We start from the raw sequence: 26848 nt of genomic DNA, 5'->3' as shown, positions 1-26848 counted from the left end.
AGGCAAAATCAGTGGAGGGACCAATGTTTGTAACTTCTTTATCCACTGAATCCTGCTGGGAATGTGTCTTCTTTTTGTACTGCTGCTACTGCTACTATATGATCCAGTTAAGCTGATCAGGGTTTCAGCCAGCTCTCACAAGCAGTTCTCCTTAAAAATGCAGGCAAGCAGGCTTTAAAGTTAACGAGTACAAACTTGGATGTGAGTTTTGGACAAGTACTTGCAGGTAGGCCAATAAGCCTCGGGAGAATGAATTTTGTAGAGTGCTGGGCAAGAGAAGGTTGTTTCCTTCAAGCGTATGTGCGCACATGTGCACAACTCTGCAAAGGCAAAACTATTTTTAACTTATCGGGACGTCCTTGAGCATAAACATTATTCTCAATCTACATATGGGAAGGTGAAGTTTGGAGGAGTTAGTCATCTTGTTTAAGTTAAAATATAGAAAACCTGATTCTTACAGCTAAGCAAGACAAGACTATGTCTCTCCTCAGACATGACCAATTAGAAGATCTAAATGATCTCTGAAGGAGCTATTTTACTTAAACACCATCATTCTTTTTTGTCAAACAGTATGATCATACCATTTGAGATGGGGTAAAATTTAGAAGGCATAAGGCAGCAAAATATAAGAGAAATCCCTCCTCCTGTTAGTTACATCATTGCTTGATAATGATATTATAAGTAATTGATATATCTTTCATTTCTTCCTTGAAATACATAGGATAGTTCAAATGTTCTTTAATATTATTGCGATCCTATCCATGCCCAATATACTGCTTACAGCACATTACGTCCTCTATAGAATCGCAGACCTTCTCTGCTCTTAATTACTCAATGAGAATGAGATTTAGATTTAAACCAATAGGATTGTGTACTGGATAAGATACCAGTTTAGTCCTGTCCACACTCTATCGTCAGAGTTTATATGGTGCAGAGTTTATCTGGATGTTGACCTGTGTCCTTTATCAAATTTAGATGGACTCTATAGGCACTTAGCTGTCAAGCTTCAATATAGGGCACCAATCTGGAATACCAGGTGTTTCTCCATGGCCAGCAAATAAGAAAGGTGATAAATTAGTTGTGATTCAAGTGCCTTAATCTCTAGCTAGAGGAAACATAAATCTTGGACAGAGACACTAGCCTCAAATGAACTCATTAGCTGACTTCCCAAAGCCTCTCTGTTCTTGGTAGCAACATCATCTCCCTCCCCATCAAGCAGATCCTTATTCCAGGTAACCATTTTGACTCTTTCTTCCACTCTTTCCTGTCCCAAATATTTTTGATTATTTTGGTATGGCATTTCTAAAATCCACCTCTTTCCTCCCCCCTCCCCCCCCCCATCTAAAACTTTCAGCCATATCTTTGCCAATCTTACAGCTTGATTGTTGAGCCTTCTGTTCTTAACACCTCCATTGTCTCCCTGCTTTCCTGGCAGGACATTCCCCAGACACTGACCATTGTCCCTTTGCTTCTGTTGATATTATTGGACTCAAGTCCTTCCTTCAGCCTAAGCATTAGCTCCTTGTTCTCCAGATGTTGTTTCCCAAAGTTTCTTTATAGATCTGCTGCTCTTATTTTTCCTCTTCTACTTCATTATGATCCTGATCTGTTCTGCTGGTGATGCTCACCTCATTGTTTTGTTTGTTCACTTTCCCTGTTCTGTCTCACACTTGGTACAGAAGTGCCCCAAATGTATAGAGTAACCTTTCCAGAATGGTCCAAGCCTCAGTATTGCTCAAATTATTCCTCCAATTTTAATGCTGCTGTTACCTGCAGGCAATTAACAAATCCATGAAATCTAGACTGGAGACAAACACAGCACCCTAAACAGTCTTGGTAGACATTTACTCCTTTCTACGTTATTTTGTGTTACACTTGTGGTATCTTGTCTTAAAAAAAAAGATTTAATAATGTGCAGGACTCTCTTTGATCATGCACACTCAGATGTTGGACCTCTGGAGTCCTTTGAACTTTCTCACAATATAACTAATAAATGATGACAGTAATAGAAAGATTCACTTCACTTACTTCCCTCTCTGGATTCACCTGGATTCTGGCAGTTAATGTTTTTGTGTGACGCAGCTTTGTGTTAAAGAGCCTTGGCTGATATGGGGCATCAATGTGATCATGTTAGTTGCCTCCCACCAATTACTTGCTATTTTACTGAACAAATCCCTAAAGTACTTTCTTCTAGTTAGATAATTATTCAGATGAACTCAGTCTGCCCACTTATGGATCAATCTGTCCGTATATGTTCAAGGCTTTTGACACTATTTAGGTTGAGAATTGCTATGAAAATATGTACCCAAATTTGGTTTTCCGTAATCAGTTTCTCTCTGCTTACTGCTGTCTGCTTTCTAGACCTTAAGTTGTTATTAATGCCTCCACTCAGGGATGCTGAGGAGTGAAGGAAGCTTCCTTTATAAGAAACAAAGAGTGAATTTAAGCTTATTTGCCTCATTCAACATGGGCCTCATCAAAAGTGTACATTGAATTGTCGTCTATATCACGCACAGCATTCTTTCTCCTTATGCCACAGAAAGCAAATAGAGGCAAAAGGCAAGCTGTAATAAAACCAAAAAGCATTTGATGTTACCTGTTCCCTCTTGGGAACTCCTGCAGCTTTCAGTACGTTTGTGATCAGCTGAGTAAGAGCTAGGTAGCAGTGGGATTATTAGTGAGAGAGCATTTTAGGAGAGACATGAAAAGGGGGCCAGTACTTATTCTGATGCCTGCTTTTCCTGTGCAGTTAAAAAGAGAGAATCATGTAAACGTGCTTCTGTCAAACTCCTTTCATTGGTCTCTTTTTCTCAGCAAAGTTACCAGTGGTTTCATTCATAAGATGATCTTGAAGGTTGTTTCACTGTCACTGGGATGTAGTTAAAGTATTTTGTAAAGGGTACCACTCAAGTGTAAAGATGCCTGGTAGGAAAAATAAGGCCCTTGCAGATAAAGAGCAGCAGCCCATCAGATCTTGCTTTTTCAAACCAGGCAGGTTCCCCCGTGGAAAGATTAATTACAGTCAGGTTTGGAAGACAGCCTTGCTGTGTTTTTTTTCTCCTAACATTAGAAAAGATAAAGGGGGTGATTAGTGTGCACAAAGCCTCTGATCAAACCAGCACTGAGGTTTGAGACAGGAGGTTCAAACACTTTATGGATCACTGGTGCTGACAGGTAGATCACACAAGCCTTAAACAGATGTTTAGTGAGAAGATGAATGTGTGAGATCTCAAACATGCAGGGCTCCTTTGCCTGGCCATAATAGCCTGTGAAGCATTCAAAACCTTCTGTGTTATTTTTTTTTAAGCTGCCCCACTAAAAAGGGAAGAAGGGAAGTACTAACAAGCTTGCAGTAAATTTTGAATTTTTTTTTTAAATTGAATTTAAATATGACCAAGTTCTTAAAATTCTTGAACTTTTTCTTTAGGAAATGCAGGCTATTCTTTTGGGATATATGACCACAATTTGCCCTCCCTATAAAGCTCTTGCTGTGAGCCAAAGAGTGTGCATGGTCTGAGGAGGTACATATGAGATTCTGAATTGGAATAGAGATACTTTCAAATTAAATTACAAATTTCTTTGTACCAGAGAGCTTTAGAGACGGGATGCTTTTTAGGGGATATGCATACTCTGTAGGATACACTACATCAGCACAATGACTTGAAAATACAGTAATTATGTAAGGGTTGTTGTGCAAACTGTATTTACTAGGCCTCTTTGAAACATTTTGAGTTGTTGATATGAAGAGAGGAAAATATTGCATCGGTGCCATTTATTCTGAAAATTCAGAAGTTCTGGGCATGATTTTTAGTACCTTCTCAAGAGAAATTAGCCTTGCACTTTGTAGTCACAGAATCTCTCATTTGGAGGTGAAAATGTTCTGTGTGGGGGACAAGCAGAGACCCTCCCTATCGAGCAATATATTAAGACCTTGGCAGAATGTATGATGAATGTCAGACACCTGGAGGGATCTATTCAATTTAAAAATGGGCTCGAGCCAAAAAATTCAGAACCCAGTTTCAGATTTGAACACTCTGGAGTTCAAGGATTTTTTCGATAAAGAGTTTAAGCCACTCCATGTAAATAATCAAATTACAGAATTTGGTCTGGACATGGATTACAAGCACCTCTAAAATCCAAGAGTATCTTTAGGGCTTGATTTAGTTGGTCTGGAAAGCCCTGATCCAGGGTTTAAAATCTTTGCTGTTAACCTTGAAATCAGTTGGTTCGTAAGTCGTTTTTGTTTTTTTTTCTTATTTTTTACCCCATTTACTGTTTTTTAGTTCTTTTTAAAGAAATGCAGAAGAAAAGGTGTTTGTAAGCAGCTTCCCAAATTATTTTTTGCCATCCATGAGTGTAGGGCTGCCTGTTTGAATGTTTCCAAGAAAGTATTGTTCTTATGTGACAACAGGTCAGAAAGACTCTGCATTAATTACACTAACATATGGTTATTAACAGATTCTAGCTCAGGGAGCAATACTTTACAATGTTATCTTCCACATAGTCAGATGTTAGCCATATTGTCAGTGCTGGCAGCTATTGTTTCACTCATTTACTTCACAGAGCTAATTACTCCCTAATAATAACTTTACCTTGGAGTTTTTCACTTGCTTGTGCCAGCAAACCTGTTCACACTACATATGCTAATTATTGGCACTTATTCATTATGTTAAGATAGCTTTAAGTTCAAGCTGTGCAGCCTGGCTTTCGGTATGGAGCCAGCTGGCTGCAAAGTTCCACCTTTTTTTTTTCTTTTCTTTTTTTTTTTTTTTTAAACTAAAGTCATTAAAAGTTTTAATATGGGCCTGTCTTGTTCTCTTTACAAAATTCGGTCTTTCAGGAATTCAGGCACGTAGTTAGTAACTCATGGACAGTTGCAAGTTTTAAAAGAATTTCCCGGTTTTCTTAAAATGTTTCTCAGAGCTTGCAGTGAGCTCTTTTCTGTTAATTCATTTGTAATTTGAAGTATGAGGCCATTTACCAAAACGGATATTAATTTACGTCCTTCCTCCACCCAGTTCTAGCTCCTTCCCTATTTCATCGTTCTATTTACTTTTCCATGGGGAGTCCCAAGGCCTTTTCAGTGCCTGCTGAGGATGCTTGCTGTTGATTTTGTTTCTCCTTGCTTTCAATGTCCAAGGGCGTAAACCTTCAATGAGCTTTGTATGGATGGATTCACCGATTTGTCCTGGCCTCAACATAAGTACAGCAAATCAGATGATTCAGATTTGCAGCCTAAAACAGCCACATTTCATGGGATTTGGTCTATTACATCTTTCCAGAATTCTCCATGATCCTTTTTCACACTCTAGAATAGTGCATATTCTCATAAAACCCAGAGAAATGCAGTGTCTTCTAAAGATAAAATGCTGTCCTTGATTTGCATGAAGAATTTTATGAAAACCAGCTGAACATCTACATGGGAATCAAAGACAATCGGTGGCTGATCCTGGTTAATATTGTATGTACAGTATGGGATATTACAGAACTCACTGTTTCAGCTATGACTCTTAAGAGTCCTGTGTCAGCTCATTGTCTAGTCTAAATCAGCATAACTGCCTCTCCACTATCTGGTGAACTGATCTGACATTGTGTGAAGTTCTTAAAGAAATTATCCAAGATAAGGTGATCTTGTGTGAAATCCCATTCATTTTTCTCAGTAGAAAGAGGAGACTGAAATCTTCCATATGTAAGAATTCAGCCCGTATTGGGGGGGGGGGGGGGAAGACAGAGATCTATTTCTGCCTCCCTATGAGGTTTTGAGCTACCCTGACCCTGATACTGCAAATAAAATGTTTATTTTGATTGTGGTCTAGCTAACTTCATTAGAAAAAATGCATGCAGAAACCTTCCATTTGGCCATCTTGTCTTCTTGGTGTGCACATTATATACATTAGGATTTCTCTCCATGCTGGTTCTGTTATCAAAGAAAACATGGATGAATTAAGTAAGATTATTCTATAATCAGGAAAGGCTAAATCTTTCCTCTCCTGTACACATGCAGACTTCCAGTGTCACTATGAACAGGTCTTGTGTACCTCAGTGCAGAATTTGGCCATAGATTAGGGGAGAAAAAGCAGGTTATCTGAAACTGAAACCAAACATGTACTTGAAATAAAAATATTGTTTCCTGCAACTTCCCATTTTACAACCTCAGAGCATCAGACTGGATTTCCTCCTACGTTACTGCAGTTCGGCTTTAGTACCGTTCCAGTGATATCAATAAGCACTTTGAATACACTTCTTAATAAAACTGAAGTAAACAGACTTTTAGTTGAGACATAATAGATGATCTTTACAGACTTTTTTACTTCTAGTGTTTCTTGGGCTAAAAAGTCAGAGTATTGTTTAGTAAAAATACTGTAATTGTGACTGTACATTATAATGTCCAGTCCACATTATACAAAGGCCAGGGCTTGGGAGGAGGGGAATTTATCCTGTCCTGAAGTGATTTGGAGCTATGGAGACAAGTGATACGCAAAAGGTGGGAGAGGAAAAACTCCAAATTCTTTTCCTGGCACACAGCTCCTGCAGTCAGTGATTAAAGCATGTAGAGTAAATCTAGCAGTGGTTCGCTGGGTCAGAGGTTGGTTTTCTGCAGGAAAGAAGCTACAGATGATTTCTAAAAGCTTGTTCGCAGCAGTGACCCTGGACCTGAGTGTTTTGGTGTACCATCTGGCAAGATTCCAGCTCACTTGAAGGGAGTGTGGAGTCTTGTAGCTACTAAACAGATCATATTAAAATGAAAGGAGGGAGTCTAGTGGCAAGCTACAAAGATGATTATGGGTCTGGAGCATTTTATAAGGAAAGACTGAGAGAGCTGGGTCTATTCAGCCTGGAGAAGAGAAGACTGAGAGGGGATTTTATCAGTGCTTATAAATATCTCAAGGATGGATGTCAAGAGGATGTGACCGAACTTCTTTCAGTGGTGCCGAACAATAGGATGAGGAGCAATGGGCACAGACTGAAGCACAGGAGGTTCCATCTGAATATGAGGAGCAACTTCTTTACTTTGAGGGTGCCAGAGCACTGGAACAGGCTGCCCAGAGAGGTTGTGGAGTCTCCTTCTCTGGAGACATTCAAACCCATCTGGACACATTCCTGTGGGATCTGCTCTGGTGAACCTGCTTTAGCAGGTGAGTTGGAGTGGTTGATCTCCAGGGGTCCCTTCCAATCCCAATCATTCTGTGATTCTGTGAAAGAAACTGTCACTATGTTTAGAGAAGGTTTAATCCAAACCCTTCAAACTGCAGGACAACTTTGAGGGAGTTAACCTTTGCCTGTTTTTATGAAATGCTAAATGCCAGATCTGAATTCATTTTGAAGATTTGGATTTAGACTTGAACTTTATGATTTAGACCCATATTAAGAAAGCCTGGTATCTCTGCTCAGACACCACTCAGTTCCTGCCTCCATGACCTTCTGCTTTCTTGATAGACTTAAAACATTACCAAATTAGTGGTACCACCTAGCAACAACATATTAATATTTTATGCAAAATACTGAAGTGGGGTGGGTGTGTCTGGGAACCCCACTTTTAAGAACGATGGAAGTGGGAACCCAGAGAACTTGTATGGAAAGTCAGATTGAGTTTCAAGTTAGTTTTCCAGGATTAGGCGTGGTATTTGAGACTCTGTAAATTAAGAGAGAAGAAAGCCAAGAATTTTCCTTCCTAACTGTTCCTTCTATGTGCCTAAATTGAAATGTATATTTCTACACCCTTCCCATAACTAGTTATTGAACACACTGGAGGTGTGAGTAAATATCTAAATGGGAATATCTGGAGGTAATATTTAGTATTGGTGTCCATCCTGACCAGCAAGTGTGAGAAAAATAAAAAGGTGCAGGTTATTTTATCAGGTGCTTTTATGTCTAATAAAATGGATACTACCTACCAGAGGTGATCAGGACAGTAAAAAAACCAAACCAAAACAAAAAACAACTTAATAGCAACTAAGAAAAGACATCCAGCAAAAATGCTGTGACAGAACTCCTAGGAACTTGTTTATATAATTAAGGCAGTTTCCTCAAGGCAAACTGTGAGAGAACACTTTAAAAAAAAAAATTAAAAAAAAAAAATATGAAAGCTTAGCTCCTCCTCAGATATTTGGCACTCCTTAAAATCTGCTGGAGCCTGACGGACTGTTCTGACATTCTTAATGCACCTGAGAGTTACTTCCAGACATGCCTTTCCTTGTGCTAGATCTTGCCAAGATCTTTTGGGTAAACCTCATTTGAAGTTTCTAGGACACAGCGATGTGGCATGAAGGAGCCATAGAAGAGTTTTCAAAATACGATTAGCACCTATTTCTGAATCTCATATCACAAAAAGATCTTGGCCAAATCATCTGTAATTCATCTGAAAGTATGTTATTTGACAGCCAACCACCTGTAAAGACTGGAGGATAAATGACCGGTCATGAGATGGGGGGAACTAGTCAAAAAGCATCTAATCTAGGTATTTATCTGTGCTTTGAACCATGTACTTTGAATTCTTGGGTTTACAACAAAAAGCTAATCTTGGTCTTAACTATGGACAGCCTATCTGTATTCTTGTACATAAGGCTTATGGGAGAGCAGTAAATATGCCCTGGACTGATGCAGTAGGGAGGGTTTACTGGTTTGTTTAGGAGAGGCGTGCCACTTGTGTGCTATGCTTGACATCTTCAACTAATAGCAATAAAACATTTATGCTGCCTTATACTGTAACATATTGAATGAAAGCAGTGTATATGTGTGTGTATATATATATATATATATATATAAAATATATATACATAAAAGTTTATTTGGGAGCATTTTAGAAGAATTACTGTTATACATGTTTGAGGCCCCCTGCCTCAAACCCTGCTTCATACCATAGGTCAAATAAAGTTACAAAGCTCACCTGAAATAACTTTTCCCTAAATAATGTTGTGATTGGAGTCCGATGTCTTGAGTTGTTTCAAGTCTACACGCCACATTAGGAAACTGTGAATCCTCTATTTCTGCTAATAAAAAAACTTTCATTTTTGCCCTCATGGGTTACAAAATAGAAAAGCTCAGGATTCTCTTTGACCTAGGACTGAGTATGGGTAGTATGGCAGCTCAGTAATACTATGTGAAAAGTTGGGAAAGGAAAGACATGTCTGTCAATTGGCTGCAGAGAAAACATGCCTCTGAGAGATTTGGGGTTATTAGATTCTGTCCCTGTTCAAACAGGAGAGTGTATGATGTGCAAGTGAAGCTGTCAGAGGTGTATGATAAATACTCTTTGCATTCTGTCTTAAATTCTCCCTTGGGTATCACCATCTTTTGCATGGTACATGCCTATATGCTTGCATATGCGTGTGGACTCCTGTGTGTGGGGCATCTGTTTCGTGGGTACTGTGTGTATATATATATGTGTAAATATCAGTACATGTGCACATACACACACATTTACATTTTAAAATAAATACCAGAAATGAGATTTATAGATAGCTTTCCTCATTTACTTGTGTGGTGTGTGAGACGTGTGCACACACGTCTATGGGAAAAATGTGTGTGTTTATAGTTCTGTATGGGCACAGATGATGTGTATGTGTATACAGGCGCAGACAAACGTACACTCACATTGTAGTACATTAGATGCACTTAGATCTGTAGGACTCAGCATTTAATTAGACTATCAGCATAGATGTCTTGTAAAAATCATTAACTTAGAGTTATTATTTCATTTTTCTGAATATATATTTAATGTATTTCTTGTCTGAGGTGAGATGTAGCTAGCTCTGGAGCCCTCAGTACAGGAAGGACACGGACCTGTTGGAGAGGGGCCAGAGGAGGAACACAAAAATGATTAGAGGGCTGGAACAGCTCTGCTGTGAGGACAGGCTGAGAGACTTGAGGTTGTTCAGCCTGGAGAAGAGAAGGCTCTGGGGAGACCTTATTGTGGCCTTTCAGTACTTAAAAAGGGCCTGTAAGAAAGACGGGGATGGACATTTTAGTAGGGCCTGTTATGACAGGACAAGGTTAATGGTTTGAAACTAAAAGAGGGGAGATTCAGGCTAGACATGAGGAAGATGCTTTTTACAATGAGGATGGTGAAATGCTGGCCCAGGTTGCCCAGAGATGTGGTTGATGGATCCCTGGAGACATTCCAGGCCAGGCTGGACGGGGCTCTGAGCAACCTGATCTAGTTGAAGATGTCCCTGCTCATTGCAGGGGGGTTGGACTAGATCACCTTTGGAGGTCCCTTCCAACCCAAAGTATTCTATGATTTTGTGTAATGGAGACTTAGTCCACTGGATGAGTCTGAGTAAAGTTAAGTCCTTGGAAAAAACAAGGTACACAGCTAAGCCAACCTGTGCATGTGCTCTGCTGATCCTTCCCTAACACTCAGTTGTTTCAAGCTGTGACAGACATTGTCAGATTGTTCTTTTGAATATATGTGGTTCCAGGAGAGAGCCAAACCACTGCAGCTCTTGAACAAGGCTTTTAAGCCAAACATTGGCATTGCAGCACTTCTGATGTTAAAATAAAGGTATTGAAACTGTTTGATTAACTGAAGATGGTCCTTTGTGATTACTAAATGACATGGTGGGAGTTTGAAGCTTGTCATTAATACTGTCATTTGTCTAAAAAATATTCTTAAGTGCTACTTGGTACTGAGGTGACTAAGCACCACATTATTGCCTGAGCCCGTGTCTGTCTCAACGTGTTGTTGAATTTGTTGCATCAGGACATTCTGCTGCGCAGCCCTGGGGAACCCTACGAAAGGCATTTGCAGGCAGGAACTCGAAATAAGCACAGCCTCAGCGTAATTGTAGCCAAACAGTTCCACAGAAGGAGTGTCTGTGTGTGGAGTCTGAGCGTCCAGCTGTTCAGAGGAGGATTACGAGGGCTTTAATGGAGAGCACAGATGGAATCAGTACTATTGTCCAGAGTATTCTGGGGCAGAGGCTAAAGTGTGAAGGATGATCAGTGGAGAGCTGATTGGAAACAAAAAGAAAGAAAGAAAAAAAAAGTAAGAAAGAAAAGGGGGTGAGAGGGTGGGGAGGGCGGGAAATCCCCTTGTTCTCTACAAAGCAAAGGGATTGATGCTCTCCAATGGTGAGGGCGCAGAGGAAATAGTTCCCAAAGCTTGCTTTCATGGTTAGCAGGCATTGTAAAGATGGCACAGGTCATGTGTTGTGTGCAGCTGTTTAGAAGTTCTTACAGCACTGTTAGAGACTTAGCAAGGCCCATTATTCAAGGCACTAAGGCAGTTTTACTGGATATGGACTACTGCAATTGTATAAGCTCTCCATTGTGTGAGTACTAATTTAGAGTGCTGCCATAAGCCAGCCATACAATCCATGCTTCCCATGAATGAATGAGTCATCTTGATGAAAAGGCTCAGAGCACACAGCTCTGACTTTTAGTCTTAAAGGGACCTGATGTTTTCAGAATGGATCACATTTTAATGAACAAACTCAGTGGCAAAATATTTGGGTTTGAACTGCTAAAATAATCCTTTTCTTTTTGGAGAAAAGTATCATACCCAAAGACATTAGGTAGGTTTTCATTTGCTTTAGCATGGTAGACATATTTGTAGTTACTGATTTGTTATGGGATATAAAAGTGTTACTAATGTGCTTGTATAAACATAGCAGGTTTCAAGGCCACTCAGTAAGCCAGCAATTTATGTCCTAAATCATTCCTTTAGGTGCCAGGGAGCCCCATGATTGTTTTACTCAAAACCATTTGGCTGCAGGAATGCAGCTGCTTTTCATTAATGGTGTCCGTCCACATACACAAGCAACATGTTGTTGTATGGCACTGCTGCCTTTTGGTTTCCTTGATTGTGAAGAATACTAGAACAGTATGGGAACCTCTAATGCAGTTGCAACATTGTTTGGTGGAGTAATTTTCTCCAGAATTCTTATCTGGATGACTTAAGGTGACATCAAAAAAGAGGATTTGCTGTCCAATAATAGGACTTAGATAGCTTTTGGGAACTTCTAAATCAGGGGACCCAAGACCACTTCCCGAGTTCATACGCACGTTCTGTCCAGCCATCATTTAGACAGCTCCTCTAAGAGCCTTAGTTCAGATATGAGATCTGAAGTTTTGGGGGCATCTAAACATACATAGCGCCTGCTGGTGTGATCCGAGAGTCCTCTGTATTTCTCCTGCTCTGCAGGTCCTGAAAATGCCCCATTCTAGACACCTAAATGTTCAGCTCCTGCCTACGGGTCATTGCAATCCAGGAACAAGGCAGAGCAGCACTGGCATCACCTGAAAGGCTTAACCGACAGGTGTGGTGCCTGAAGCACAGTGATGGGATCATGAAGTGTAGCCTCTTCCTTTCTAACACACATCAGTTTAAGAAGTCTTCTTTTGTGTGTGTGCAGTAGCATGGTGAAAGCTTAGCAGTTGTCCAAGAAATGGAAAGAACTGAATTGGACCTTCTGATCTTAAAGGTCTTTTCCAACTGAAGTGATTCTAGGATTCTGTTTCCTTACTGCAATTCACATTGTGTGTCCCACATGTCAGGAGAGAGGTCTTTCTCCACGTCTGCTGAAACTGGGCTTCATGCAGAAAGAGAAACACAGTTCATGTCTTAAATGGAGCAGAAAAAAGAAGTATCATAGCTCAGTAGCCCACTGGTGACATTTGAACCTGAATTCTCCTCCATAGATGCCTTATGTGTGTGGTTGTATTTTGGTTGGGTTTTTTTAATTAAAGTTACTTTTTCAAATTAAATTATTTCTGCCGGGTATCATTGGGATCAAGTTGTATTGACTTCAGCAGAACAAGGACTCAACACAAAGTTCCTGCAGGTCAAATTTTGCCCTTAAGAACATAATGATTATTACAAAGTCCCTTTTCTGAGCTGAGTATTACTTAAAAGCTAAAGGCATTTAAAAAATATCAAATATTGCTTTGTGTCTTCATCATGTTTACTGCTGGTTTCCTTTTTGATCTCTCTTACTATCAAACTAAGTTTATTGAGTCAGCTTTGTTTAATTAGCTTAATTTTACTTCTTTAGCAGCATTGCCAGAGTTGTAATTTTCTGATTCACAACTCTGAATGAAAATAATCCCTGTGACTGGCAAGACAAAACAAAAACAGAAGTGGAAAAAGAATTATTAAAATGTTTATATTTGCTTAGGTAAAATGCTTCCAGAACTGAAATTTGGAGCAGAAAATATGTAGGGATCTCAATGCTTAAGTCTGTTCTTATTGAAGTGTCAGAGTTTCATTCACTTTATTGTGAATCAGGTCTACCTCACGAAGTGTGTTAAGTGTTAGTGCCTAAATTAAAACGAATTTTAAAAGCTCCCACTGCCAGTAAACATTTGCAAGATTGTTTATCTGGCAAAAATATTGGAGGATTCAAATTAATCTGCACATCCTCAGTCACACCAGTGAGTGGGTGAGGACAGCTCAAGGGCTTTTCCTGCTCTCCCTTCAGCCAAACTCAGTGACATCAAGTGTTGTCATGTCATGTGGCTTGATGAGAGCCATGAGGTTCATCAGTTGCCACCACTACATTGGGGCTGTGGCTGTCCCATACTAGCCCATGAAATGAAATTGATGATTTGCATTAGTGAATCTTAATAAGCCCTTGATTTTCCATTGCACCAAGCACTGAGCTGAAGAGACTGTGTTCTGGATTAAAACTTGTCTGTCTCAAATTTGTGCTTAAAGAGATCTCAGAAGTACTTTGTGGCCTAGCAGTGTTTCAGAATAAACAGTGCTAGGCAATAAATCATTCATCAGAAAATTCCTTTTATTGCTAAAGAGAAATGGATTGTGGAAGAGCAGAACTTAAATATGAATCCTGAATGGCCACAGTTTATGCTTAGAATAGAGTAGGTGGATAACATCGCTGTAGTATTTTCGGAGCGTTTTACTGCGCTCTGTTATATCCCTCTCTCCCAGACACATCCCATCCACCTTTCTCTTTAGTATGCAAATACACAATTAAAAGCATTTAACAGATAGAGATGAATAAGCTAATCCAGTGTGCTGCTGGTAATTTATTTTCATTAACTGGGAGTATATGGAAGTACCCCAAAGAGCAAAGATATGCTGGGAAGTTGTAATAGATAAGAATCTACTGACTGCTTTTATGTAAGACAATAGATCTTGTGAATATTCTGCTTCCTCTCCAGGCAGTGAGCTAGTATGGTTAACCAAAATTGTTGAGTAATTGTTCTGTGGTTGAGAACAAAATGCTGAATTAAACTGTTCCCAGCACAATAATTGTGTGATTACAGCATTTATGTTGCTGGCCAAAAGAACAGTCATTAGGTTTGGAAGACTTACCAAAACCACAGGCACACAAAAAAAAATGCAAATCAGATGTAAATTGTCCTCTAATACCTATAGTGGCTTAAAAATTAAACTAGGAGTATGACATGTGTATATTTAAAGGCAGTCAAGCCAGAAAAAAATGATTGTACATTTAAGAACTACTTCAGACTAGGAGGAAAATACCCAAAGATTATTCATTTTCATTACGTTGTACTTTTCCCACTCTTGTGAGATCCTGGACTTCATATAGTATATTTGTATTCTGCTTTGGAAATGCTATTCTGTTTTTCCCCACTGCGTACCAATCAGATATTGTCTGGGAGTTGTAAGGTAGGTAGGACTCCCACACCTAACTAAATATTGGGCCAAGCCGATTCAAAGAGCAATATACAGGGGAGGAAGGCAGCAAATATTTATCTGATTGCTGTAATCCACCAGTAAAATTAAAAATTGATTTATGATGATAGGTGCTATTGTTAGGTAGACAATTTTCTTCTCCATTGCATGGTCCATATCTAGAAGTGCCAAAGAAACACATTTAGTCTTTCTTTTTCTTCTGTTGTTTTTCCTCATATTTTTAATAATAAAGGAGGAGGAGGAAGACAAGGAAGTACTGAAGGAGACAGCAAAGGAAAAAAAAAAGACAAAATGATTAGGGTAATCAAAATTTTTGTGCCTACAGTTCAGTGCAGTAACAAGCTGCAGGACTTGGGTAGCTGGCTACCTGTCTGTACATAGAAATCAGATGATCAGATATCTAAACTTTCTCATAATATCAACAGTTAATTGTGTTTTAACTGTATTGCTGTCACCAAATTGTATGTACAAAATGACAGACTGTTTTCAGTCCTATTCAAAAACATGTCCTCAAACAAAACTTGTGAAAACATTTTCATATGAGGATTTTGGTAACATGTAAAAAAGCATCCATACATGAAGGGAAAAGTGGCAACATATCTCTTTAAATAGTCTATCTTCTGCAACTCAAATCCATTTCACTTTTAAAATTGAGCTTTTGATGGTAAACCAAAACTCTTTTAAGGAACAATTCCTCTGGCAAACGGGACAGTCAGAAACAAGTCTGAACAACCGAAAGATTGAGGAGAGGTCTTTATTGTGCATTTCCCTGGGCAGTAATTAGAGGCTATCCAATACTAGAAATGTGTTTTCCACTGAGGTTTCTACTAACATTTGGTCTTAGTTTTCCTGGCCATTTGTCCATTGTGTATAAGTGCAGGGGTTAAGATCATGTAGAAAGCACTGAAACTCAATATAAAAGCATCATAACAATGTCATCTTCAGGAAAGAATTACACTGAGTTGTAGCAACTAGTGCTCTGAAACTGATGTCACTGGACACCAGACTTATAAGGAAACATGTATCTGATTTATTAATAATAATAAAAATTGGAAAAAGAGGGGGCATTCAAGGGCTTAATCAGTGGATTTAAATCTAAGATTTTCTGAGCAGATCCAATTCTGCCAAAGTCTACACTGATCAGGCAGTGGAGAACATTTCTTTCACTGTGCTGTATTAGATGGTATAAGGTTTTATTAACTATGTCCATCAACCTTTCACTTAAAGAAAGCTAGAAAACGTACAGACTTTTAGTGCAGAATTAGTTTTCTGAGTCCTTTCTGTATATTTTTGCTCTCTCTTTCTAGATAGTGTGGTTTTAAGTGAATGACTTTGATAAGACTTTCATGTTTGTTTACACCGTTGCACTATTCAGCAGCTGAATGGATTTTGAATTTCTGCCCACTACGTGATATTAAATAACCCCTATTTCTTGCCCACCGCCTACACACTAAAATTGTTCTGTTTGTTTTAATTAATGATGTTCTACTTGTCAAAGAGATACTGAGTGAAAAACACATCTTGAAACCTCGGGGTTTTGTTTGAAAGAGTACTCTTTCCTCTTTATATAATAATATTACCGTAAATCACAAATTGGCACCAAAAAACCCAAACCAAAACAATAAATAATTATTGTAAGGCAGAATTTTGGTGGTCTTCTTGTCTTCTGTGTCAGCTGATTTGAGTAAGCAAGATTTCTGTGTTAAGATTTCTGTGTTGTGAATGAAGAATTGTTCATGAGACTTAAAATATCTTACTGTAATTATGCATGGAGTTGTTACAAGCAGTGTGTCCTAGGTGACTCATAATGAGTGGCAGAGTTGAAGTAGAAGGCCAGATTGTGGTGATACTGCACTGCAATAGCATTGAAGGGGTCGGCATGGCTTTAGGACTAGAGGAAAGCTCAAGGGAGCTGTTACTTCCCACTGCTGGTACCTACCATGCCTGCCATGGTGTGGATGAAGGAAGACTGGGATGAGAGATGGGTTTGCCTTGCAAACTTTTTACTTTCCACTGAAGCACCACAGCACACCCATTTACCTCATATTTCATCCTCTCTTACTTTGTAGTCCCTCATTTCATCAAGCAGTGTTTGAACCATGGGCTGAGTGCTACTTTTGATTTGCAGCTTTTCTCCAGCAGTGCCCCAGGGTCATTAATAAAATAATGAGTCTCTTAAAGACAACAGTCCACTGTTAAGTGGTTTAGGCCTTAGATATTGATATATTCATGAATTTAGACTTTACCATTGTGTCAAAAATGAGGTCATGGCACTTGTCTTCATGTATACACCATCTTAAATAGAGTGGTTTCCATATTAGAACTATTCTCCCTGTTTCAGAGGTTAAAAAAAAAATAATCTTTTTTTGAACAGTAGACAGGAAAAATATTACTGCAATTTATACATCAAAATGATTGTTTACTGGTATTTGGGTATGTTGTGGAAAAATCACCAATGGGTAAAAGAGGAGATGTAGCAGCTGGTCTTAACACAGATGCCTCAATAATTTTCTATGACAAAAATACCAGTCAACCTTGCTTAACTATAATGTCATCAGCCTTGCTCTTGCCACCCATTTCTTGATCTTCTGGGAGAAATGTACTAAAGAAATCTTTAGTGAGTAAGTTCACACCCCAAAAACTGCATCACTTCAGTCTACTTAGGAGTAAGGCTCGCAATTAGAATAAATATGTTTCTTTACCTAAGCTGCATTCTCGACCTGAAAACCATCTTGGACAGGTTTATAGCCAAGCATTTTATGGTCCTGTTTGCATCCTTTGGCTGAAAACATTCACAACAATACTTTGGTGTTAGGATGAGCCCAAAAACACCTGTAAAGGGCTGAAGAGATAACAAAGTGGGACATTTCTTCTAGCTCTCAGAAGTTATCTGTCAAAAGGGAGCCAGACCCTGTAATGGCATATAAATACTACTGTTTATTTCCATACCTGAATCTGTTGACTTCCAACAGTCACAGAAGTTCTTGAAAAGTCAGTGTTGGATGATCCTTCTTCCCCTTCTCCCCACTTCTCTGTATTTCACACTATTGCTGAGCCTTGTTTCTAATTTCTACTTGTTCTTATAGTCTGTCCATTGATTCATAATGTTAAGGTTTGCAGGCTCAGCCTTTTATATGTTTAAAAAACCCCTGTGCTCTTAGAGGCAAAGTCCACTAGCTTCTGCACACCTCTTTCCACTGTTACACCTGTCACTCTATTCCTATTAAAATAGAAAGAGCCTCCATTTAGCACAGAGCTGACACAAACTGGCCTATTTGCTCTTCCCTGATTCCTCTGCAGCAGTAGTTAATACCAGACCTTCTTCCCAGAGCTCTTTTGACAGCAGTCCATCGTACTGTTGTGCGAAGACTTCTGATCTGATTAAATGAGAGCACTGGGTATGCCAAAGAAGTGACCTCGAAAAGAAGGAGCGCTGGATTAGCGCACACACACACAAACCCCAGCCGCTTCAAGTCTCTTTAAACCGAGTGTGGAAAATCAGAAGGAAAAAGTATGCAGCTGACTTCTGGAAGGCTGGTATGAACAATGACAAGGGACGTACACTTATTTTTGTCTCTGATTCTTTATAGCATGTACAAAAAACTCAATAGTTCATTATAATGTGGATAAACTGAACCAATATAGATCAGCTAACTGTAGAAATCAGTACTTACTGAAGCTCAAGAAATTGTCCTACATGCTGCCTTTTAGAACACATCATGAAATCTCACACCTGTTTTCTTTTCACTGACAAATGTTTCACTGAATAGCTTATGGCTAGAGCGATCAGAACAGGTCCAGAGCTCATTGGGAAAAGCATTAAACACGCATCTGGGAACTGCGTGCTCCATCATACACATCAGTCATTAATGTAATTTCATATATTGTCCAGTTTGAAGAGAGTGACTTTGCAGATTAACTCTTGCTGTATTACAGGATATGTAGGAGCAAGTTGCTATTAGTCAACAAAACCACAGAGGACAATATACCATATAAATCAGCAGTTTTGACAGCTGCAATTTTCTGGCATGTTTCCATTATAGTCCTGGCTTATTATTCTAGGAAGGGTACTACTGTTTAAACAAGGTGCCTAGGTGCTTGGAAGCTGTGGCACGAGAAACATAGTGTGAATATTTAGTAAGGTAAAGTAAGTCAGTGTGGCCCAACCATCATACCTCAAAGGCCAATTCTGTGCCCTCTGCAACTTTAGCCTCCTCAGGAAACAAATGGCTCAATCAACCAAACAATGGATCTTTTTCTTCTATGGAGAGGGAAGAGCAATTATTTTGAGTTTTGCTCTTGAGCTGCAATTGCCTTTGTTTAGAAAGGGCTCTTTTGAGAGTGTTGCTGTTACTTGCATTACAGTCACTTGCCCTGAAAGTCCTGGTTTTGCAGAAGAACCCCACACACTGGAATGTTATGTAGTCGGGAGCAGCCATTCCTGCATGAACTTTTAGCCTTTTGACTTAGCTGCATATTGGAATGAATTCCAGTTTATTTTTCTTTCAGGTGGGCTATTTGTGCAAGTGCCTTTGTGGCAGAATTGCCCTGTAGATAACCTACATTCTAAGTGGCACGAGCATGAATATACTTCTTGTTACACCTTGTCCCAAATGGGAAGAAGTCATCTCACTGCTTTTCCATCCACTATATGTTTTTTCTATACCAAATCCAATATAAAAGAAGTGTTCTGAAGTTCTTTAGTTACACTATTGAATGAGTAATACTGCTTTTTTCCCTTGAAAGTATCCAAGAGATGTTCCTTAATGCAGAAGGTCCTTTTGGCTTATGTCATTGAAAGTGCGGCTGAAGTTGTTTGTTTCTCATAAGCACATTTTTTTCTATAGTATGAAGTAGAGGAGGGAAGCCTTTGGAAGCAAGTTATTGACATGGAAACAGCTACTGTCTTATTATTTGGTAGTTTAAGGCATTTCTCTGCACTTCAGTTAAAAAAAGAGTAAGCATGTCTTCGTTTAGTAGTACTTACAGACTTCATGATGAGGTGACTTTGAGATGGATGCTGGTAGTGACATCTGGATTATCTTGTAGGACTGAGCAAAGACAGAAAGTTTCCAGCCTGAAAAGCCTTGCTTTTTTAAAATGAAAAATGTTGATGTAATTCTCTGAGATGCATTTCAGTTTTCCTGAAAGTTTATTCCTTGTGTTTTCCATGAGCCAAGCTACATACGTACCAATTATTACCTGCTAAGGGGTGTTTCCATATTCCATCAAACTAACTATTTTTTTCCATACTATCACTCCAAATAGAGCTCTTCTGTGCTAGTGGAGTTGTAATGAAGGGTGTGGGGGGGTTGGGGTGTCTCTCTAAATAGCCTTTTTATTTTTCTTAAGATTGCTGCTATGAGAGCATGTTTTTCTATGATCAGTATCACTGTTTGCAAACAATCATGAACAGTGAGGTGGTACTATTGAATGAACTGGGATGTTCAGAGAGGATAAATTCTGATAAGCAGTGATATGAATTATGTAAGCCACTTATGCAGTGGAGAGAGGAATGACATTTAGGGCCCAAATCCACTGAAGATAACTTTTCAGGTAGAGATTAGGAAGAATGAGCTGCTCCCCAGTAGAGAAAGCAACATGGTAGATCGTCAGAGCATGGGGTGGAATGTGTGTGCTGTCTGTCTCACCAGTGTCTTCCTCTCTACATCTCTGCTCCTTGGCATCCACCTTCTGTTTTTGCTTCTTAAGCCCTCACTAAGCACCCCATAAAACGCTGCCTCAAGCTCAGCAGGAGAGGGATCATTGCGTTACCCAGATAGGCAAGTCTCTGTGCCGTATAGATTTAGGACATGCATGTCAATTGAGGGAACTGATGTAGGGAAGAGAATGAGGAGAACAACATTTTCTTTTCTTATTTTAAACATCACTGTAAGGGAAAATAGCAGATTGTAGTTATATGAGGACATATATTTTTATTTCCCTTAAGATAGACATGGGGGGGTGTGAGAGAGAGAAAGAGATGGCCAACACATATGCTAATTAAAGAATCCGGTCCTGCAGCATAGTGTGTACCACCATGAGCCAAGTGTTTCTGGAGGAAGGGAGACCGATGCAATTAAACATGTCATTTTTGAAGGACAGATTTATGTTATTGCATGTTAAATGTTCTTTCATATACAAGTAGAAGTGATGCTTAACTTACAAACAAGTCGTAGGCAGGATGATATACAACAGTTTGAAGTGAATAGAGTCATTAATGTACATCCATGGTTCTAGGAATGTAAAATCTGAACGTTTATGAGGCAGCTGAGAATAACTCAAATGAAAATAAAAAAATAGCCACGCTTCCACATGAAGAAGCCATGTAAGAGATCATTTCAGCAAGGATGCTCATACAGCTCTTGAAGGGCATCTTCTAAACAGCTCAAGAGTAAAGTATTGCTCAGAGTTTTGTCAGTTTGTAGAGAAGGGAGTGTTGCTTTTAGCAGCCGTTCTTATTCACACTGAGTAATTTGTTACTCCGTCACCAGTCTCACTGAAATGGATAGAATTGCTTCTGAAGAGCTAGAGGTGGGTGGAAGATCAGTATTCGCCCCTCAGTGGAAAGTGTTATGTATGGATGCTGGGAAATGTATTGAAATATTAACCAGGAGAGAGGAAAACTTATGTAAAAGTTTATGCTAATAAAAATGTAATGAGCAACTGCAGAAATGAAATTGGTGGAAGTGTATCAAGACAGAATAAATAAACCTAATAGCAGCTGCTATGTTAGGGGCTTAGATTTGTTGAAACTATGGGTTTATGTTACTTGAGAAATATTATGAGCCTACTAGATTAAGCAAGAGTCATGTGAGGGGGGAAATTGTGAACTTTTAATTAAAGACTGTGTCAGGATACATGGGCATGAAGGACCAAACTAAAGTCATGCATGCTATCCTGATTCTGGTGTTTCCTTTGCCTTGAATGCCTTACTATGCAACCTTAATGTTTCCTTAAACGATTTTGTCTTTGTAGCTATTTATGCAGTGACCCAAAGCACTCATGTCATTTTACAGAAAATAGAGTCAAACTGTAGTTGTCAAGTGTTTGCAATCTAAATTTATACAAGCCACAGCAGGAGCTTGTAACAAACAGTAGGGGTACCTTAAAAACATACTGCTTAGGTACCTGTGGTAACCATAGTATGGTCCTAAAAGTAGGTAGGAGACCAAAATTTAGGCAGAAATACTACAATTACAAGGAAACTGGGAATGCTGGAAATCTTGCTGGGGCTACACTGAATGCCTGTCTTTGTGTGGTTGGATTTGTTATGGTCAAGTCATAAAGGACATGCACAAATTTGTGAAGATGCTGGCCCAGGCTTCAACAGCTTGAATTTGTTCCAAGTTTACTAGCAAAATTCTTTTGATAAGGAGAAGTCATTTAAGACCAGATTTTTCAAAGGCACTGAGCGAGGCACTTCCTGAAATTAAAAACGTCTGCGAGCAACTCTGAATGCCTCAGTTTCCCAGTTGGACAGTAGATATAATGTTAGTTGCTTGTCATGTGCTTATGTGATTTTTTTTCGTTGATCAGTTCTTTAGGGCTACCCTCCTTTTTGGATTTTCATTGACAAATCGGAGGCATCCCTGATTTTGGCTTGGGCTCTAGGTCAAACTTGGTTACAATTTCTTCCACTCCTAAAATACTTAGCCATTACAGAAGATGACTTGCTGTCCTCAGTTAGAAGAGCCTCAATTAGAGAACCTTTACTTTATTGGGCTGTTTGAACTCTTGTGTATCCACTTTGTTAAGGGGAGTATTAGTCATAAACTAAATGTCAATTGATATGACTTATGTCTTTCATTGGAGCATGGGCTTTTGTCTTGCCCCAAATTATTTGTTATGTGAATGGAAGTGTGAATACCTTGACTGGTGAATTGATTATATAGAATATTACGGCTCTTGTGATATTTGGTTCGTTTCTTTGTTACTTTATGTGTGTCATGTGCCTTTTTTATGCATACACAGTTTGTCATGCAGTACAAAAGTACTTCTGGTCAATCTGATACATGGTGATGGCATTCAAATAGAAAGATAGATCAGGGAACTGTGTGACCAGTTGACATGGTGGCAATAGTATGTGTTATGATAAAACAGGCCCTTGGAAGATTGTATCTGTATCATCCAGACTATCATAAAGTAGATAAGTTATGAGGTGGAATTGTAGCCCATTAAATCCATTGGGAATTTTGTGAGGATTGAAACTATGATATTTACCTTTAGGAAGTTAAAATTAAGAAGAGGTAATGACAGAGAGAGACTGGCAAGTGGAGAATCTTGGTAGCTGTATAGATTTTTAGATGGTTAAAGATGTATGTTTTTTATATGGACATATATATGCCCATTAGCAGAACAAATTGAAAGGCCTGAAAAATAGCTCTGGTTTCAGTCCATTACATTGAACCTAGAAATGTGGTACCAAGAAGTTACCATCGAGAAAACATTGGAAAGTATGTAAACTATATAACAAAAAACATTTGTGAGAGATGTAACTGACCTAGTAATAGCTTTTTTCTTAATCAAGAAAAAAGAAAGTAAAGAGGAACATACCTTTCCTGTAAAACTCAGGAGGAGAGCTTGTATTGGGTGCCACTTGAAACAGTTGTATGCTGGCAATTCTAGGTAATAATAATAATAAACATAACAAAAGTTAAGATGTAGTAGTTAAATGAGCTGTAAAAATGAAGAGTCTGTAATTTGAATTGTGTTGTGTCAGGTAATCGGATTAAAATAAACTAATGTTTGCACTTATTTGAATTTGGGAGAAAATGAAGTGTAGCTCTTTGAGTGGTGCTACATACATTCCATCCTGGAAGGAGAATCACATTGTTTTGACTGCGTTATTTCTGTATCCATGCAAACCATCCTCATCACTCTATAGTTCTTACCTCCTTAATGCAACTGGGGTTGTGTCATTTGAAATTAGTGGGTATAAAGCCCCTTGGAGAGATAAAGAGGAGCAGTGATTTGAAAAAATGAAACGCAGCAGTCAGATTTAAGAAGAAAGGGCATTTTGCTGGTAAATGTTTTCCTAAGTGGGAGTTTTTCAGTGTGGTGTTTTGCTCGTGTATTTGGCAGTCACTTGGAATCAAGTGCAGACTTGTGCTACATTGTGGGCTTGGCAATGACAATTTGTGTGTGTGTGGTGCTTTAGTTATATTAGCCCTGGAGGCAGAGTTAACACTTGCAGTGGGACAAGAGTATTTGCAGTCATCAGAGAACTTTGCAGTCAGCTTCAATAACATCACTCCATTTTTTTCACTTTTTTTTTTTAACATTTTTTTTGGCAGCAAAGCTCTTAGTAGAACCATCTGTCTTTCTATTAGTGTTTTTGAGTCCTGTTTTGAAGCTTCTTTGCTTGGCAAAGTCACTTTCATCCTTGGAAACCATTTAAAAAAAAAAGTTCTGTGGCTTTTTGCCGAAGAAGAGTAGTATGCAAAAATTCCACACGGCTGTTCATTTTTGTTCTAAAAGAATACAGTTACTTTGTCTTTGTCTTAAAAAAAACCCAAGCCCCAAACAAAACAATCAAGACATAAACACATGAAGAAAAAGGCAGACATTGGGCAATTCTAGGGTGACTGAATGGGGATAGAAAAGAAATTGCATTTATTTCTTTTTTACTCCACTAATCCAGTTAAAAGTATGTATGTCTTCTGATTAACAGGATCAGAATAGAATCAAGTTAGTTCAGTGAGTGGACCTGCACCTACTCTAGCTTCAGTCCCAATCTTCATCAGTCCCAGTGCAAGAATTTCCCATCAACAGTGCTCTTGAACTCCATCCCTGTAAATTGTTTCAGACTAGAAAGATGCAGTTAGCAACGCACACAGGTGTTGACAGGTCCTGGCATAAATTAAGAGGTTACCTTCCCGAATTTCGTATCACTCTTCTGCCTTCTAACAGTGTTGGGTGAACCGAGGCATCTCCTGGATCTTTAGGAGATTAAAGTAAAATAAAATTGAGTTAAGATGCTGTAGTCTGAACTGTGACAACCAAAGAGCTGGCACAGATTCCCTTTGGCTAATTCTGCTATGCAAGGCAATAATGGTGTAAAACTTCCATACACCTCTGGCCAGAAAAGGTTGTCTATCAGTACCCTAATTCTCCTTCTTTCTTAAGGCTACAGACCACGAACTAAATTTTAGTCTTTGATAATGTATCTGTACCTCCAATGTCTCAGCTTTACAGTGCCATTAAAGATCTAGATGACCTCTCTCAAAAAATGAGTTACTCGCCCTTTACTGACTGATCTGGTCAGTAGAATGGGGTTCTTTAATTCAAACCAGCCATTTAACATTTTAATTTAGCAAGCATTTTGTTTCTCACCTGTGTGAAATACAAAGACGATGTCCATTTCTAGTAATTAAAAACTCTGACAGAACAGAGTAAAAGCAATAGTATTAGACATTATGCTATGGCCAACTTCCAGTTTTGATGACTAATTTCTGCATGTCTTAAGTCCCCTGCAGTATCCACTTACAATATAATATTTTCCACTTCCTGACTTGCATGGTTGTGTACAGTTGCTGTGCAAAGTTGAAGAGCTAACGCTTCAGATATAGCTGTGCTTTATTTGTGAACAAAGCATCTCAGCCTTTTGTCTTACGACCTCAAAGACTTTATCTTTTCACATGTATGAATAAGTGTATTTACATGGACAGACGAATAGCACTGACTGTGCTGTAGACTACTTATGCACATATTTGTACTTCTCTGTGTTTGTATCTTTGTGTTTGGGCTCAGTCGGGGTGAAAACTACTGTCTAAGACAGAGATATTGTTACACAGTGCAGTAAAACAGACAGAAAGCCCATCCTGCTGTCAAAGAGAAGTGCTGTGGACTGGTGGGGTATAATTAATTGGGATATAGGTATGCATTAGTGGAATATTTTGATTTATTTTGGATTAATGTAATTCGTATGAAGTGATTTGGTAATTAAGTTGAGGCTGAGTAGTTGATGGAACTGGAACACCCCACTATGGAGGAGCATATTCAGACCTGATCTCTCAGATCAGAAGTAAAACAAAGCATGTAAGCAGATAGTTTCCCCAGAAAAAATTCCACGTTTGATTTTCCCTCTCCTGTTCAGCAGGTCCAGGGTCAGCTGCCTCCATTAATGATTCCCGTATTCCCTCCAGACCAACGAACCCTAGCAGCAGCTGCACAGCAAGGATTCCTTCTTCCTCCTGGTTTCAGCTACAAAGCGGGATGCAGTAAGTCCTGTAGATTTTTTTAGCTCAAAGTGGGTGTAGGGCACAATTAAATGCCAATTTGTATAAAAGTATCACCTCTCTAGTCCGATGAAGAAAGCCATTAACTTGCACAGATGAGTCTAAAATAGAGGATTAGTCGGTATCGTGTGAGGAAAGATTCTCAGAGATGAAGCATGTGTTTCAACGTAACAGCAAGACATTTCACACAGCAAGAAGATTTGTGCACCTTCTTTCTGACAGATCTTTTTGACAAGTGAACGTGCTCATGACCACACATACATACATATATCTGAAGAGAAGCTGTTTGAAACTTCCCAATAAATTTCAACACTGTTGTAAGAAAATATGTTTTTTCCCTGTAGCAGCCTGCTTACTATTTGTGAACTGAGGGCCTATTCTAGTCTCTTTCTTCACACAGAACTCACATTAATCTCAACAGGGGTTCTGTACAGAGATCAAAGATAGCATATGCCTTTCAGTTTGATGGACTAACACAAACTATATTTATGAGAGCCTAACACTAAAAAATACAGCATCTACTACTTTTTTAATCTTTGAAAGGTTTGTATTGTTCTCTACGCTCCCCAGATTTTTTTTGTAAATTTTGTTTAAGCCTTCTATAGGATTTCATGTTTCTGTCAGCAGGATGATGATAAATGCAAGTTAAAGAATAATCAAGGAACTCCATTTCCATGAATAGTCTTAGCTAGAGCATGGATTTCATAGATTTGTTTTCATGCATTTGTACTTGTAGAACTCTTCTGACATCAGTTTCCTACTGAGTTATCTGGAACTTGCTCGTTCTACCGTTCTATGTCTCTAACATGGGCGTTTAGCTTTATTATGTCCATGTCAGTGTATCCATCTGTATCGTTGCCTAACCCATGAATTCGTCAGTTCTTCTGAGTTACTCAGCACTTTCCACTGCAGCAGTTCCATAAAATTAGAACATAAAAAGATTCCTTTTTTTTAAACTGGCTTAGCCCACAATTTCAGATTTCTT

At 38.9% G+C, this 26848-nt stretch overlaps 1 protein-coding gene across 7 annotated transcripts in view; it reads left to right on the top strand.

Moving 5' to 3' along the window:
* SOX5 (SRY-box transcription factor 5) overlaps positions 1 to 26848 on the top strand; it is a gene marked incomplete at both ends in the record, with an annotated part of 299845 nt that overhangs the window by 174351 nt on the left and 98646 nt on the right. For 6 of the 7 annotated variants that reach the window (XM_080364054.1, XM_080364052.1, XM_080364051.1 and 3 more), the window contains one exon: positions 25725 to 25845. In XM_080364054.1, coding sequence (XP_080220180.1) covers positions 25725 to 25845 — 121 coding nt within the window. Of the gene's footprint in view, positions 1 to 25721; positions 25846 to 26848 lie in introns of all 7 variants that reach the window. The other variant, XM_080364050.1, reaches the window with a different exon arrangement.

This window comes from Nesoenas mayeri (genome assembly GCF_963082525.1).
Source record: "Nesoenas mayeri genome assembly, chromosome: 1".
Classification (NCBI taxonomy): Eukaryota; Metazoa; Chordata; class Aves; order Columbiformes; family Columbidae; genus Nesoenas; species Nesoenas mayeri.
Note: the sequence above shows the minus strand (reverse complement) of the source record. Positions and strands in the feature narration are given on the sequence as shown.